The following is a 14,087-nucleotide window of genomic DNA, read 5'->3' as shown; positions in this document are numbered from 1 at the left end:
AAAGAAAAAAAAAAAAATCTCCTGGATCACCTGTTGAGAGAAAAAGAAGAGAAGACAAGCAAAAAAAACCAAACAAAAACAAAGCAACATACTAAACACAACACCATCACGTTAATCTAGCTGAGTGTGAACAGCAGTAAATACTAAATATTGAAAGTTGTTGTGCAGCACGCAGGACAGACAGCGCACAATGTGCTTTGAAGTAGCAGCTAAGAAAGGTGTAGTTTATGTCTACGAACAGTGAACACCCGTGTGCACACCTGTGTGGATCAACGCGCTTGTATACAAAAGGTTTTCCCATGTAACGGTCTGCTAGAGGGTGTGGAGGCCCATAGCCCCGTCCCCCAGGGCATGAAGCAGGCATGGAGGAGATCCAGGCTCCAGACATCCAGAGGACCCAGAGTGCGAGAGCCCAAGGAGTACCACCGGAGGGGCATCCGTGCCACCTTCCTGGGAAGGGCTGAGGAGATCCCCAGACGAGGGGGTCACCCAGTAGCCACGGAGCAGAAGCCAGAGGGGGCTGCACTGGCGTGCCCGCCGGCTCTGCCGGCAGCCAGCTGTGCCAGAGTGAACCGATTCATTTTTAAATTAAATATGAATAGGTTCGTTAACAGCCTGCACAACACTGGCAGTCAATCTAGGATTTACCATGCCTCTGTCCCTGTGTCAGCTGGGATAAGATAAGATAAGATAAGATAAGATAAGATAAGATAAGATAAGATAAGATAAGATATACCTTTATTAGTCCCACAAGAGGAAATTTCATGTTAAGGCTGCCGACCATACATACATTACACAAAAACATCACATGGGGAAGACACGTCAGAGAGGTATAACAATGGAAAATGCACCACATGAGGAAAGATAAGGAGAAAAAAATAACTCCCCTCAGACTGAGCTCCAACAGGGAGATCAGTTTGAGAACAGAAAAAAAACACCTCTGCAAATAGCACATGAAAAAACTCTTAATACACCAAAGAAACACATGACAAGCAACAGGGATGGGTAAAGGGTGAGAGACAGCCAGTGTAGACAGTGCATCCGGGCCTGCAGCACAAGCGCTGGTCTCCTTGATCCACCGTCAGCATCAAAATGCATCGAAAAGCGGATACACTCCACTCAGTTAGGTAAGCAGTTAAGAGAATAGCTGGATGGATGGGCCGTACAAGAGAAACTTCCATTTAACTACACATTTAATCCCCCTGATATCTTAATAGAAGATGATGAAGTACAATTTCAATAGCACATCCCATTATTTCTATAAGTGTGGAACATTACAGAAAAAGATCTGTCCCACATGTATAAAAAAGTTTTTGTTGAATTATAAACTTGTTGTTGTTTTTCTTTGTTTTTTAACCAAAGGCAGGCAACTTTTCTGAAATGTAATTGTTTTTCTATTACTTAACTACTTTGGTGTAGTATGAGTGGCCGTGGGGGAGTCTTTATCAGCCGGAAAATCTATAAAATTATACAGATACAGTTAAAAGTCCAAAATTTATGCCCTTCATATTTTCCAAAGCCATTGGAGTCTTTGATGGGTCAATCCTGGGCTTATGAATGTAAGTTGAATTTTTAGTTTATTTAAATTTTAGAGCAAAGTAGCCTTTTATTGTCATTGTACATGTACATTGACATTGTAGGTGCTCTGCACCAACTGTGCATGGAATAGAAATACAAATAGTAGAAGAGCAAGAATAAATAACAGACAAGAGAATATATATAAAAAAGGGGGAAGCCACAGAATAGAAAGGCACATATTAGAGGACAGGTTGCAAAGTGCCTGAAAGCAGTGCAGTGGACTTTTGTCTGAGTATAGAGTCCATCTGTGAGAGGCCTGAGTGATGAGGGTTACTAAGACCATGGCTCAGATTGGTGGGTGGGTGGCCAGGGGTGGGATGTGGAGGAATAGTGTTTGTTTACAGTCAGAATGTCTCAGGGGAAGATGTTGTTTCTGAGTCTAGAGGTGTGGACTATCCAGTGGGTCAAACAGGTGGACAGGATGCAAAGGGTCACCTGTGATGGCCCTGGTTTTCTTGGGACAGGAGGATCTGGCATTGGCCTCCAGGGTTTGGAAAGGGAGCTGCTAGTGATTTTTTTGAACAATGTTAATTACCCTCTGTAAAGTCTTCCTGTTCTGAGTAGTGGCCCCTGCATACCAAATACTCAGGCTCTAAGAAAGCACACTCTCCACTGAGGAGTGACAGAAGGGTGTATAGTGGTATAGTTAAATTATGTATGTTAAATTATGTAAGCTTAAATTTAACAATGTATTGTCACATAGTTAATACTTGTATACTCTAGCATACAAAATAAAAGAAAAATACTAACTATCTTTGTATGTTCTCACTTTCATGATTTTCTAATTCAATATATTTATATAAATGTATTATTTATATTTATTTTTCCACATGTATTTTTCTGCTCTAAATGGAAACGTTTTTTTACGATTTAGTTCCACGGCCCATTATAACTTTTTTTGTGTTCATCTCTGGTCTCAAAAGGATTATGTAACATTTGGGTCCAAACAGTGCAACCAACAGGCCAAAGCTTGAAGCCAGGATGGCAAATACCTCCACCGCATCTGCATGGTTTCCAGGTGAGCTGATATAAGCAGGAACAAAGGCCACCCACACAGCACAGAAGATCAGCATGCTGAATGTGATGAGCTTGGCCTCATTAAAACTATCAGGGAGATTCCTTGCCAGGAAAGCAATTAAAAAACTGAGGAAAGCCAGTATACCAATATAGCCCAATAACACTCCAAAACCAACACTAGACCCAATTGAACACTCATAAATGATCTTATCATTGTGGTATTGGGTGTTTTTATGTGGAGTAGGAGAAGCAGAAACAAGCCAGGTAGTGCAGATGACTGCTTGAATACAAGTAAGAAACAAAATTGTTCCTCTCTGCTGCATAGCACCAAACCACTTCAGACTGGCTCCCCCTCCTGGCTTGGAGGCTTTGAACACAGCCAGAACAACCATGGTTTTTACCAGGATGCATGAGACACACAGCACAAAGCTGATCCCAAATGCTGCATGCCTGAGTTGGCATGTCCACATCCTGGGTCGTCCGATGAACAGCAATGAACAAAGGAAACATAACTTAAGTGACAGCAATAGCTGGAAACTAAGTTCCGAATTGTTGGCAAGTACTATAGGTGTTCTGCGATGGTAGAAAAAGATCCCTATAACAACAGCACATATAATTGTTCCCAGCAAAGAGGTTGTTGTTAAACAAAATCCCAGAGGCTCATGGTAAGAGAGAAACTCTGTCTTCTTGGGAACACAGTGGTCACGCTGCTGGTTTGACCAAAAATCGTCTGGACAACTGGTGCACTCCAAGGAATCTGACAATAAAAGGTAAGATGGTGAAATGCATTTTACATTTAATATAAATTAAATAAAATATGCAAAGACAAGCACTTACTGCTCTTATTGTTTATTTTTCCCTCAGAACAAGGGATACAGTCAAAACAGCATTTGGGTTCCCCCTTCCGTCTCACCATGTGGGTACCAGGAGGACAGTTCTCACTGCATACTGACCGAGGTGGCTGTTAGACGAAATTAATATTACCTGCTAGAATTACATATATTGTGCACATGACAAAAATGAAAAATGTACATATGGGAAAAGATAAAAGTATACAAAAACCACTTTAAACCTTTTTGGATTCAAAGTTCCAGAAGATTTTGTCTTCATCAAGTATGAGTTCTTCACCTTTAAAAGCTGAACTCTTAACCTCACCAACATTCTGAACTTTAGTGCTTCCATCAGGGAGCCATAACCAGTTCATCACATCATAAATTGGCACCACATCACCATTTTCATCAAATGACACTTGATCGCCAAATAGAGTGGTAAAGTTTACCCTTTCCAAGTAATAAACATGCTGTTAAAAACAGATGTATAAAAACTAAATTACTTTTAACAATGTAAACTGTGACACTGCTGTTCAGTAGTCAAATATTAGAGCTATTAAATTTGAATATAGGAATTCATTACTTTTAAACAAGGCCTCTAGTAATGCGTCATACTTATTCCATTAATGGATTCCCTGATCTAATTACAGTAACCACTACTTTTGCTTAGGAGAAAAGATAATCCTCATTCCAGCTTTTTCATAGTTAATCTTATGGCACTGCATTTTGCCTTACAGGGTAAATTCTTTTCTAAATGTAATTACAGAGCAATCAATTTAGACATGAAGTGTAACCTGATATCACACCTGCCATGGCTCCAGTGTTTGTAACGTGGCACAGCTGTTCCCTCTGAAAGGCCCTCTTCCTGGCTTGCATCGCAGCACATCATCAAGGGAATATGCCAGAGCATAAACAGCTTTGTACACATTATACTCAGGCCGGAGGTCGGAAATGTCCAAGAACTCAGTGTTCACATTTTCCAAATCTTCCTGTCCAGTGCATAGTGTACCACCACCTTCCACCCAGCCTGCTGGAGCTGGTTCAAATCTGCACTGAAATGTGAATTCCCAAAATTGATGCACCTGAAATATTATGAAAACTATTTTAGATGTTATACATAAAAAAAATACAATTCCTGCAAATACCACAGTAAATGGTTTAACTCTCACCATGCTATTTCCATAGCTATTGTTGTGATGCAAGTCAGGACGTATTTGTAAGAGGAATTCCCTGAGCCCTGGTATTTCTCCTCGACGAATAGCGATGCCCAGTGTACCACCCAGGTATGGCATAAGCTGAGGTGTTTGGAGCACAACAGCAGCTGTCCAGGCTTCACTGGCCAGCCACTGTAGGTCTGTTACATTTTGCCTCACCACCTGTGCATTATGTTTGACCAAATGTATAAACTCATATTTGTAAGTAGCAACTAATTTAGTGACATTATGAAACCCTTCTCTACTCATTCAATATATAAAGATATAATTCATCTGTTACACAGTGTAGTGATGCAAATCTATATAGCTAGTAAAAATTTAAAACTTTTAAATCCAAACCTCTTCCATAAGGTGTATCATGTGACTCTCATGTGCAAAGACAATGACAACTTGAGCTGTGGATTTTTTCATCACATTCACAATCCTCCTGAGTTCATCTGTTTCTTTGTGCAAGGACAAAATTTCAATGAAAGCCAGGCAACCTTCACCAGACTGACTTAGCTCAGACTGGAAGGATCTGGCTGCATAAAGTCCATAATCATCATCACTGACAAGCAGACCTGCCCAAGTCCAGTCGAAATGTTTTAGAATCTGAATCAAAGCACGAACCTAATTAAATACAGATTAAAACATGAATGCATAGACAAGACAAAACTTTCGGTGGAGTAGTTAGTCATTAGTTACTGGTGACTGTTTATAATTGTGCTGATTGATTTTCACCTGGAAAGCATCACTTGGGATTGTCCTAAAGAAGGATGGATACTTTTTACGGTCACTCAGACAGGAACATGTGGCAAAATAACTCACCTGTGAAAGATAAAGACTTTATATTGTAGAAATATTCAAAGCCTTGACTGCCTCCTTACCTTTTTTAAGCTTCAATCTTGTCATTAAACTTACAATTAGTTCTATATATTTATATTAAATACAACCAAAAATAATATTTCATGGTTAAACTGGAAACTTACCATAGGTACGCTGTACAAACCTAAGACAGTGGAGATGGCAATTGAACGTGTAGAGGATGAATCACCCACAATCCCTATGACTGGAGGATTTCCAACACATGTATTATGTAATACAATTTGCTCCTCCTGACCACTGGCTAATGACAATGCAGCTCGGAATCCAATTCCAAGTTCAACGCAGTTATCATAAAGAGTGAATCCCAGAGTCACATTAGGCAGTAGGTTGGGGTTTCTGTTGATTTCATCAATAGCAAAGGCCATGGTTTGTGCCTGCCTAAATCCTAGAACATCAAAACTAACAAAAAAACACAGTCTGCTATTGAAACATATAGCAGCATACCTGGAAAACATGTTGCAACCATATACATTTTGCAACTCCTCAAATGAAAAAAACAGAAACAATTAAAGTAACATGTTAAATGACAAAAATAATGAAAATTCATATTGCAAGATGTATTTGTTCTTAATGCCACTGTTGGCAGCGATTTCCCAAAGTCTTTTGTGCTGTTTCACTGTCATACTTACCCATGGCAAGTAGGCTGTTGTGGCTCTGAGGTAAATGACAGGTTAGGGAGCACTGAAAAGAAGTGAACTTCAAACAGTCCTCCCAGAATCAGATCTCCACTCTTTTGCATGCTATTTAGATAAAACTGTCCAAGTGACTGACAGGAGGACGAAGACAGAGAAGAGGCTGCAGTAAAAGAAAAGTAACAATACAACAAAAGGAACAAGAGCAAATTGGCTTGTACAAGTGAAGACATAACTATTATCTGCTTTTCCCCTTTGCTCAGCCAAGTCATTAGGTTTCATGGCATTGCAATTTCTTCTTATTGACATGCAGTACTGTAAATAACCTATCAGAGCAGACAGCAGGGTATGGGCAGGGCCTATAATACATTTCATTTGAGATCAGTTTTTATTGATGCAGAAGCTATGATTGAACATACACTCACTTGTGACTATGCAGGTTACACAGAAAGTTAAAAAGAATTTTTGTGTTTTGTTTTCATATTTATCAAGTGCAATAAAAGGGGGGAGAAATATTCTTGTGATTAAATCATTGAGACATGCACTGAGCAAATGAATAAATAAATAAATTCAAGATGATAATTTGAATAAATGTACAAGAACGTTCTATATTAACCCTTTAAGACCTACCATAGAACCAAGTCAGCCAGAGCGTATTTCAAGTTGCTATACATCAATACAACCATTATATCCCAAATTTTAATAATATGCATGCATTAAGTCTATAGTAACTACATAAATTGCAACTACAAAAACTTATTTTTTTTTAACACATATTTCTAGTTTCAGAAGTTTATCCGTCAAAACTGTAAATGCAAAGAAGCTGCACAAAATAGTTTCCAACCACAGGAAATTTATTTTGAGTGTCTTTATAGTGTTATTTTGGAGATACACCAATTTTTATATACTGCAGGAAAAATGAAAATAAATATTATAATGCAAATTTGTAAAAAAAAAACAAAACAGCATGTGCATCAAAATAAACTATTTCCAACAGTGTAATTTGAGTTCTAAGCATCCCAGAAACTATACAGAAAGGCATAAACTCAAACATTAATTTTAAAAACACCAGCATATCTTTGTTTTCTGCGAAAATGACGTCACTTCCATTTTTGGGCAGGTAATGGTGGACATCAGATAGATTGTGCTGACGTTTATTCCAATGCAGGAAGTGTTGTGAACAGTTGATCAGCTGGCAAAGCGTGTTTCTGGATTATTGTGTTTTTCTTGCTGCAAATGCTTTTTACACAATTTTTGCAAAGCCATATGTGGAAGGAAACCGTGACCTAGGACAAGCTGAGTGCATAAGATATAAGTACATTTCCTCTGGTTTCATATGCAAAAAAAAATTATTGCACTAGCTTGTGTGGTTGCAGTTTTACCGGGCTTTAAAAATAGTTGCGCAAAATGGAGTGTGCCCACTCCGACTGCCCGTAATGGGTTAAAAATCAATAAACAGCAATTAAAGGAGGGAAACTCTTACTCAGTAGCCATGTATATGAAATCCCTTAATTATTACTAATAAAGATTCAGTATTGTAAGATGTATCCAAATCAGCATTCACATTACCATGGTACTGGGTAACCACATTACATCAATGTCTATCTTTAGTCTTAAGTCTAGAAAGCCATCTCCTACATTTCATCCAGGGGGCATCTCTCCTTAGTGTCTTGTAGGCATCATGCAGTCTTATCCTGTCAGTCACTATTCACAGATAAATGCCTTAGTTGAGGATAAAAACATAGACTGATTGAGAAATAGAAAGGTTCATCTTTTCACCACAACAGATAGATACAGCATCTTCATCACTGGTGATGCTGCACCAATTCAACTATCAATCTCCTGCTCTACTTTTCAGTGAGCTGTGAATAAGACCTAAGATACTTTAAACAAATTTGATAATTGTGTTCTTTAAAGGCTATACACTGTGTAAAAAAAAGGGGGGGGGGGGGGGGGGGTGGCGGTGGATCATTTAACTTGTCTGAGTATAATATGATGACATCACTTCCTGTTTTGAGAATTAGCATGGCAGCCATGTCGAGTATGTGCTGAACACGATTTGATTTCATCTGCATTGAAGCATCATGCAAGTATTGGCTAAAGTTAGTTCATTTTACATGATATGTTAGAAATTAAACCTCAAGAAGTATTTTATTGACAGGTTAATTCACGACTGTGAGCAAGCCAAGGGTAATGGTACCACTTATTGTTAATTTGAGTTAGGAGTGCAGATGCTACTATTTTTGTATTGTTTATTTACATTGTTTATTTGATGTTTTCATCAGAATATCTGTGAAGAATATATTGAGATTCAGTAGATGTTTAGTCTTACTGTGACTCTGCATCTTTATTGGACCTGGTTTAACTAGGTGTTTAGACAGTGTTCTACACTCCCTGAAACCACTGCTAATTTTGCCTAATAAAGAAAAAAGCATATGTATTATTGCTTTTTTAATAGTACCCCTACCTAAATTTGTCAACAGGCACACACAAACACACACAAGCACAGGAGCTTTAATTAATTATTTACCTCAATATTTCACCTTTTACATTCATGTTCTCTAGGCAGAAACACATTTTATCACATCGATTTATTGTGAGAAACAATGCACCTATACTAAGATTAAAATACTGATGACAACCAAAATGTTACAACACAGTTAAGGCAAATGATCAGTTTCTGTTGCATCTGTCTCTCTTTCTGTGTCTGTGTGCGTCTGGCCATTGATTTCAGGACCAGGTAGGTGCTCAAATTAGGTCAGTTTTTTACAATGGCAGCATTAATTTTTTTTTGTTTTTATTTTGTTTGTTTGTTTGTTTTCTCATGTAGTCTTTAAGGATAAATTCACAAAAAATCATCAGCTCTGAATGGAATATCTTTAGCTAACAGCTGCAGCTCTTTTGTATATTAGAATTTATAAATTCATTTCTTGTGCATTCTTTTGGTTGAGATCCAAAAGTTTCTGGCACAACTTGAGGGGGGAAACGGTCTGGTGAGGTGAAGAATCCAGTAACACTTGAAGCATTGGTGAGCAACTTTATTAGCCTGATGAAAGGCAGCTGAAAAGCTCAACTTTAAAATGATCAAAGAACAGGTTGGGAATAAGTTTGTGTTTCTTCCAGTAGGATCATATCAGTTGCATAAACAATGAGTTAAGTAGATTTCTCTAAGATAACATTTTGCTATGATAACACTCATTTAAAAAAATCTATTAGCCATACTATTGTTTGATAAAAGATTTAAGATTTTAGCAATCTTAAATTATTACTGTTGAAGACAAAATGTGAAATGAATTCAACTTATTAACTGATTAATTTAAATAACACAAATGATATTAATTCTATTCCTTTGTAGTGAGCCGACCCATGATTGCCTTCTTTGTGTTTCTCTCTGGTTTCAGCAGAATTATGTAACATTTGGGTCCAAACAGGGCCACCAAAAGGCCAAAACTTGAAGCCAAAATGGCAAATACCTCCACTGCATCTGCATATTTACCTGGAGAGTTGACATAAGCAGGGACAAAGGCCACCCACACAGCACAGAAACTTAGCATGCTGAAAGTAATAAGTCGGGCCTCATTGAAATTATCTGGAAGATTCCTAGCTAGAAATGCTAGCAGAAAGCTAAGGACAGCCAGCACACCAATATAACCCAGTAACACTGCAAAGCCAACAGTTGACCCAACTGCACACTCATACACTATCTTGTCATTGTGGTATTGCATGTTTTTATGTGGAGCTGGAGAGGAAGAGACAAGCCAGGCAGTACAGATTCCTGCCTGAATACAAGTAAGAGCCAGAACTGTCCCCCTCTGTTGCATCGACCCAAACCACTTAAGAATGGTTCCCCCTCCTGGCTTGGAGGCTTTGAACACAGCCAGAACAACCATGGTTTTCACCAGGATACATGAGACGCAAAGCACAAAACTGATGCCAAATGCTGCATGTCTCAGCTGGCATGTCCATACCCTGGGTCTTCCGATGAATAACAGTGAACACAGGAAGCATAGTTTCAGTGATACTAATAGCAAGAAGCTCAGCTCTGAATTGTTTGCACGTACCATGGGTGTACGTCGATGATAGAAAAAGATCCCTAAAACAACTGCACAGATAAATGTGCCCAACAAAGAGGCAGTTGTCAAACAAATACCCAGAGGCTCATGGTAGGAGAGGAACTCTGTCTTCTTAGGAACACAGTGGTCATTCTGAGGGTTTGACCAAAAATCCTCTGGACAACTGGTGCACTCCAAGGAATCTGACAATAATGGGAAGGCATATAATCAACGATATAAATTGTATATAACTATGTATAATTTCTCAAAATTAAAATAAAAACATCCTTGAATTACAAATACCCACTGTTGTTTTTGCTGATTTTTCCCTTTGAACATGGAATGCAACTAAAACAGCACTCTGGTTGTCCTTTGTTTCTAGCCATTCGGGTCCCTGGAGGACAGCTCTCACTACACACTGATCGGGGTGGCTAGAGAAAGACAAACTGATTACATACAAGGTTCAATATACACTACTTCGATCAGTATTTTTCTAAAAGAAGTTATTTAGAAAAGTAGAAATAACCTTTCCTGATTCAAAATTCCAGAAGATTTTGTCTTCATCAATGGTGAGTTCTTCACTTTTAAAGCCTGACCTTTTAACCTCACCAACATTGTGAACTTTAATTTGTCCATCAGGGAGGTGTAACCAGTTCATGACATCATATACTGGCAATGCATCACCGTTTTCATCAAAAGATACTTGATCACCAAATGGAGTGGTGAAGTTGACATTTTGTAGATAATGTATGAGCTAATGAAGGTTAATGGAAAAAAAGAAGAAACACCCATCAATGAGCAAATGATTTTCATAAGTTATTACATTTATGTATTAGCATCAAGGTAGACTGTAATTCAGAATTTTGTTTCATCTAATTTTTCTTAATTATTTAAAAAAAATACTACTTCTACCATTCTTTTTAATTTGTAAAGAAAATAATGGAAATATTTTGTGTTCATTGTTAGAACCCAAGGATAGAATTGACCTTGAAAAAACTTTCAAGAAAACAGTATTGAGGTTCTTGAAATTTTTTTCACAGATAAAAAAAAAAACTTGAGAGCTTCACAACACACTTTTTTAAATACACATAATCAGTGCCCTTATAGGATAATGGACCTTTTTCAATAACCAAACCTCGGTGACGCAGTAGCTTGTAGTAAATGTGTAAATTGATACCACACCTGCCATGGCTCCACTGTTTGCAAAGTAGCACAGCTGTGCCCTCTGAAGGGTCCTCTCCCTGGTTTGCAATGCAACATGTCATTAAGAGCATATGCAAGAGAATACACGGCCTTGTATACATTGTAGTCAGGCCTGAGATTAGAGAGATCAAGAAACTCAGTCTCCACATTTTCAATATGCTCCTGCCCAGTGCATAGTGCTCCTCCAGCTTCCAGCCAGCCTGCTGGAGCTGGTGCAAATCTGCACTGAAATGTGAATTCCCAAAACTGATTTACCTGTAATGGAATAAAAGTATTGAGAGATAATACAAAATATTGATTTATTTCATGTCTCATTCATTTTAGATATACTTTCAAATCAGAACTATTACCAAATTATTGTTGTATCTGCCATTGTCACTTTGGTCTGGGTGTATTTTTAACAGGAATTCCCTCAGCCCTGGTATTTCACCTCTGCGGATGGCAATGCCCAATGTGCCACGCAGGTACGGCGTGAGGTGGGCTGTTTGGAGCACTGACGCTGTTGTCCATGTTTCGCTTGCAATCCATTGGCGACCTATCACATTCTGCTTCGCTACCTATGATAATAAATGTAGAATACAAAATTTATGTAGGTTCTCACTATAGCTATTAATGATCAAGTTACTGACATGAAGTTAGTTAAATAAACAATGCCTTTTTTTCTTGCACATTTGGGGCATTTTGATAACATAAAAGTGATGAAGTTTCATTGTGATGTTTCTGCTTTTTAACGTTATCAGTTTAATCTAATTATTAGAGTACCCATTTTACCTTCAATGACAGTCATTTTTGTCTAGACAAATAAGTTACAATGCTGCAATAAAAATTATCTATATGAACATTTTTTATTTCCAACCTCTTCCATTAGTTGAATCAAGTGTATCTCATGTGCAAACACTATCACCACCCGAGCTGTTGATGTCTTTATCAAATGTACAATCCTCTTCAGTTCACTTGGGTCACTGTCCCAGGGCAAAATCTCTAAGTAAGCCAGACAACCGTCACCAGACTTAGCCAGGTCAGATTGGAACGATTGGGCAACATGGAGTCCGTAATCGTCATCACTGACTAGAAGACCTATCCAAGTCCAGCCAAAGTGTTTTAGAATCTGAATCATAGCACGCACCTAAGTGGATATTTTGGTGTAAATTGATTAGTGTGCAGATAAGTGTATAATTTTAAAAATGTATAAATATACATCTGAAACCAATTAATGCAACCTCTATAATTTATATTATTCATCAAATACATCAAAGTCATTAGAAATAATTTCAAAGTCCTTTCCTGAAACTATGATATATTTCATTTAACTTGGTAACTATGTTTTACCTGGAAAGCATCACTTGGGATGGTTCTGAAAAAAGTTGGAAAACGCTGACGATCACTGAGGCAGGAGCATGTGGCAAAATAACTCACCTATTACAAATATACGACAGACATATTAACACATCCTATCCAGTCCAAATGCTATTATAAGTACCGGTACAATGTACCGCAGGGGATCAATACTACACTTAAATTAAATGCACAGTGCAAGCATAAAAATATGAAACTTAAAACTTACAATAGGTATATTGTATAAACTTAGCACACTGGAAATAGCAATAGAAAATGTTGAGTAGTGATCACCAACAATCCCAAGGACTGGAGGGATGCCTGAACAGTTCTCCTGAAGCAGAAACTGCTCCTCCTGGCCACTGGCTAGTGATAAGGCACCGCTGAGTGCAACAACAAGGGCACCACAGTTGTCATAAAGACTGTATCCAAGAGTCACATTAGGTAGCAAATTTAAGTTCTTGTTGATCTCTTCAATAGCAAATGCCATAGTCATTGCATTCCTGAACCCTACAATATCAAAGCTAACAAACAAATGTTACGTGAGTATTGTTCACTAAAAGAAATCTGCAACCATGAAAACAAGTAGAGATATACAAAATGAACCCTAAAATGAGTGTATGTTAATATAAAATAATGAGTATAATTAATATTTTGACATATGTATGCTAAGATAGATAAGTTGTCTTGTATATATATATATATATATATTTTTATGTTTGAATACTTATTATTTGTGCACGTCTCTGCTGATGTCGTATTTGTGTGACACTTACCCAGTGCAGTGAGGCTGTTGAGGCTCTGAGGTAAATGTTCTCTCTGGGTAGACAGAAGTGTAATGGACCTCAAACAACCCACCCAGTACCACATCGCCAGGCTTGTGCATTTCATTGAGATTAAACTTTCTTTCTAACTTACAAGATAAAGAAAGTGAAGAAGACACAAAGCATAAAAAGAAAAAAGAAAAAAAAAGTAAGACGAAAGAGACACCTGTGAAAATATGTGTGACCTGGAAAGCCCCCATAACTGATCTCCACCTTCAGTATCATTGTTTCTTTTATAAGGTCTCTCTACTTTATATGGGGGGTGTGTTATCCCTTTAGAATGCTTTCTGTCATTGTTTAATTTTTTTCAGCACTCTCAAGGGTGTGGTTGCAGACATGTCACCACACGGAAATCAATATGAATATATAAACATAATCTGAATGTTTTGCTGTATTAATGAATGTATAAAAGCACTGAACAATATATTTTGTAAAATGTACTGTAAAGATTGTGTACTTTTGGAATTGGAAAATGAATGTAAATCTTACTTAATATTCAAATACATTTTTGATGTGTTTAATGACAAATAGCCTTGCA

At 37.8% G+C, this 14,087-nt stretch overlaps 2 protein-coding genes across 2 annotated transcripts; both read right to left on the bottom strand.

Annotated features, from left to right (window-relative positions):
- Nucleotides 1-1,019: 1,019 nt before the first annotated feature.
- LOC100708555 (extracellular calcium-sensing receptor-like) lies at nt 1,020-6,930 on the bottom strand. Its single transcript, XM_025898306.1, has 8 exons — nt 6,133-6,930; nt 5,608-5,902; nt 5,360-5,446; nt 4,979-5,230; nt 4,595-4,801; nt 4,232-4,507; nt 3,433-3,556; nt 1,020-3,352 (listed from the first exon to the last, which is right to left on the bottom strand). Exons 1-8 carry the CDS (start codon nt 6,405-6,407, stop codon nt 2,442-2,444), a joined length of 2,427 nt encoding a protein of 808 aa, XP_025754091.1. The 5' UTR covers nt 6,408-6,930; the 3' UTR covers nt 1,020-2,441.
- A 1,671-nt stretch (nt 6,931-8,601) lies between these two features.
- On the bottom strand, nt 8,602-14,055 carry LOC100708825 (extracellular calcium-sensing receptor). Its single transcript, XM_013277515.3, has 9 exons — nt 13,502-14,055; nt 12,955-13,249; nt 12,720-12,806; nt 12,247-12,516; nt 11,741-11,947; nt 11,370-11,645; nt 10,714-10,941; nt 10,495-10,618; nt 8,602-10,390 (listed from the first exon to the last, which is right to left on the bottom strand). Exons 1-9 carry the CDS (start codon nt 13,747-13,749, stop codon nt 9,477-9,479), a joined length of 2,649 nt encoding a protein of 882 aa, XP_013132969.1. The 5' UTR covers nt 13,750-14,055; the 3' UTR covers nt 8,602-9,476.
- Between the last annotated feature and the right edge of the window lie 32 nt (nt 14,056-14,087).

Source organism: Oreochromis niloticus, linkage group LG14 (assembly GCF_001858045.2).
Source record: "Oreochromis niloticus isolate F11D_XX linkage group LG14, O_niloticus_UMD_NMBU, whole genome shotgun sequence".
NCBI classification, from domain to species: domain Eukaryota; kingdom Metazoa; phylum Chordata; class Actinopteri; order Cichliformes; family Cichlidae; genus Oreochromis; species Oreochromis niloticus.
Note: the sequence above shows the minus strand (reverse complement) of the source record. Positions and strands in the feature narration are given on the sequence as shown.

Coding starts and splice junctions, on each gene's coding strand:
- LOC100708555 (XM_025898306.1), bottom strand. CDS start 6,407: ATGACTTGGCTGAGCAAAGGGGAAAAGCAGATAATAGTTATGTCTTCA. Junction 5,447..5,607: donor GTTTGTACAGCGTACCTATG/GTAAGTTTCCAG, acceptor TATCTTTCACAG/GTGAGTTATTTTGCCACATG. Junction 3,353..3,432: donor AAAAATAAACAATAAGAGCA/GTAAGTGCTTGT, acceptor TTTTATTGTCAG/ATTCCTTGGAGTGCACCAGT.
- LOC100708825 (XM_013277515.3), bottom strand. CDS start 13,749: ATGGGGGCTTTCCAGGTCACACATATTTTCACAGGTGTCTCTTTCGTC. Junction 12,807..12,954: donor GTTTATACAATATACCTATT/GTAAGTTTTAAG, acceptor TATTTGTAATAG/GTGAGTTATTTTGCCACATG. Junction 10,619..10,713: donor GGAATTTTGAATCAGGAAAG/GTTATTTCTACT, acceptor GTCTTTCTCTAG/CCACCCCGATCAGTGTGTAG.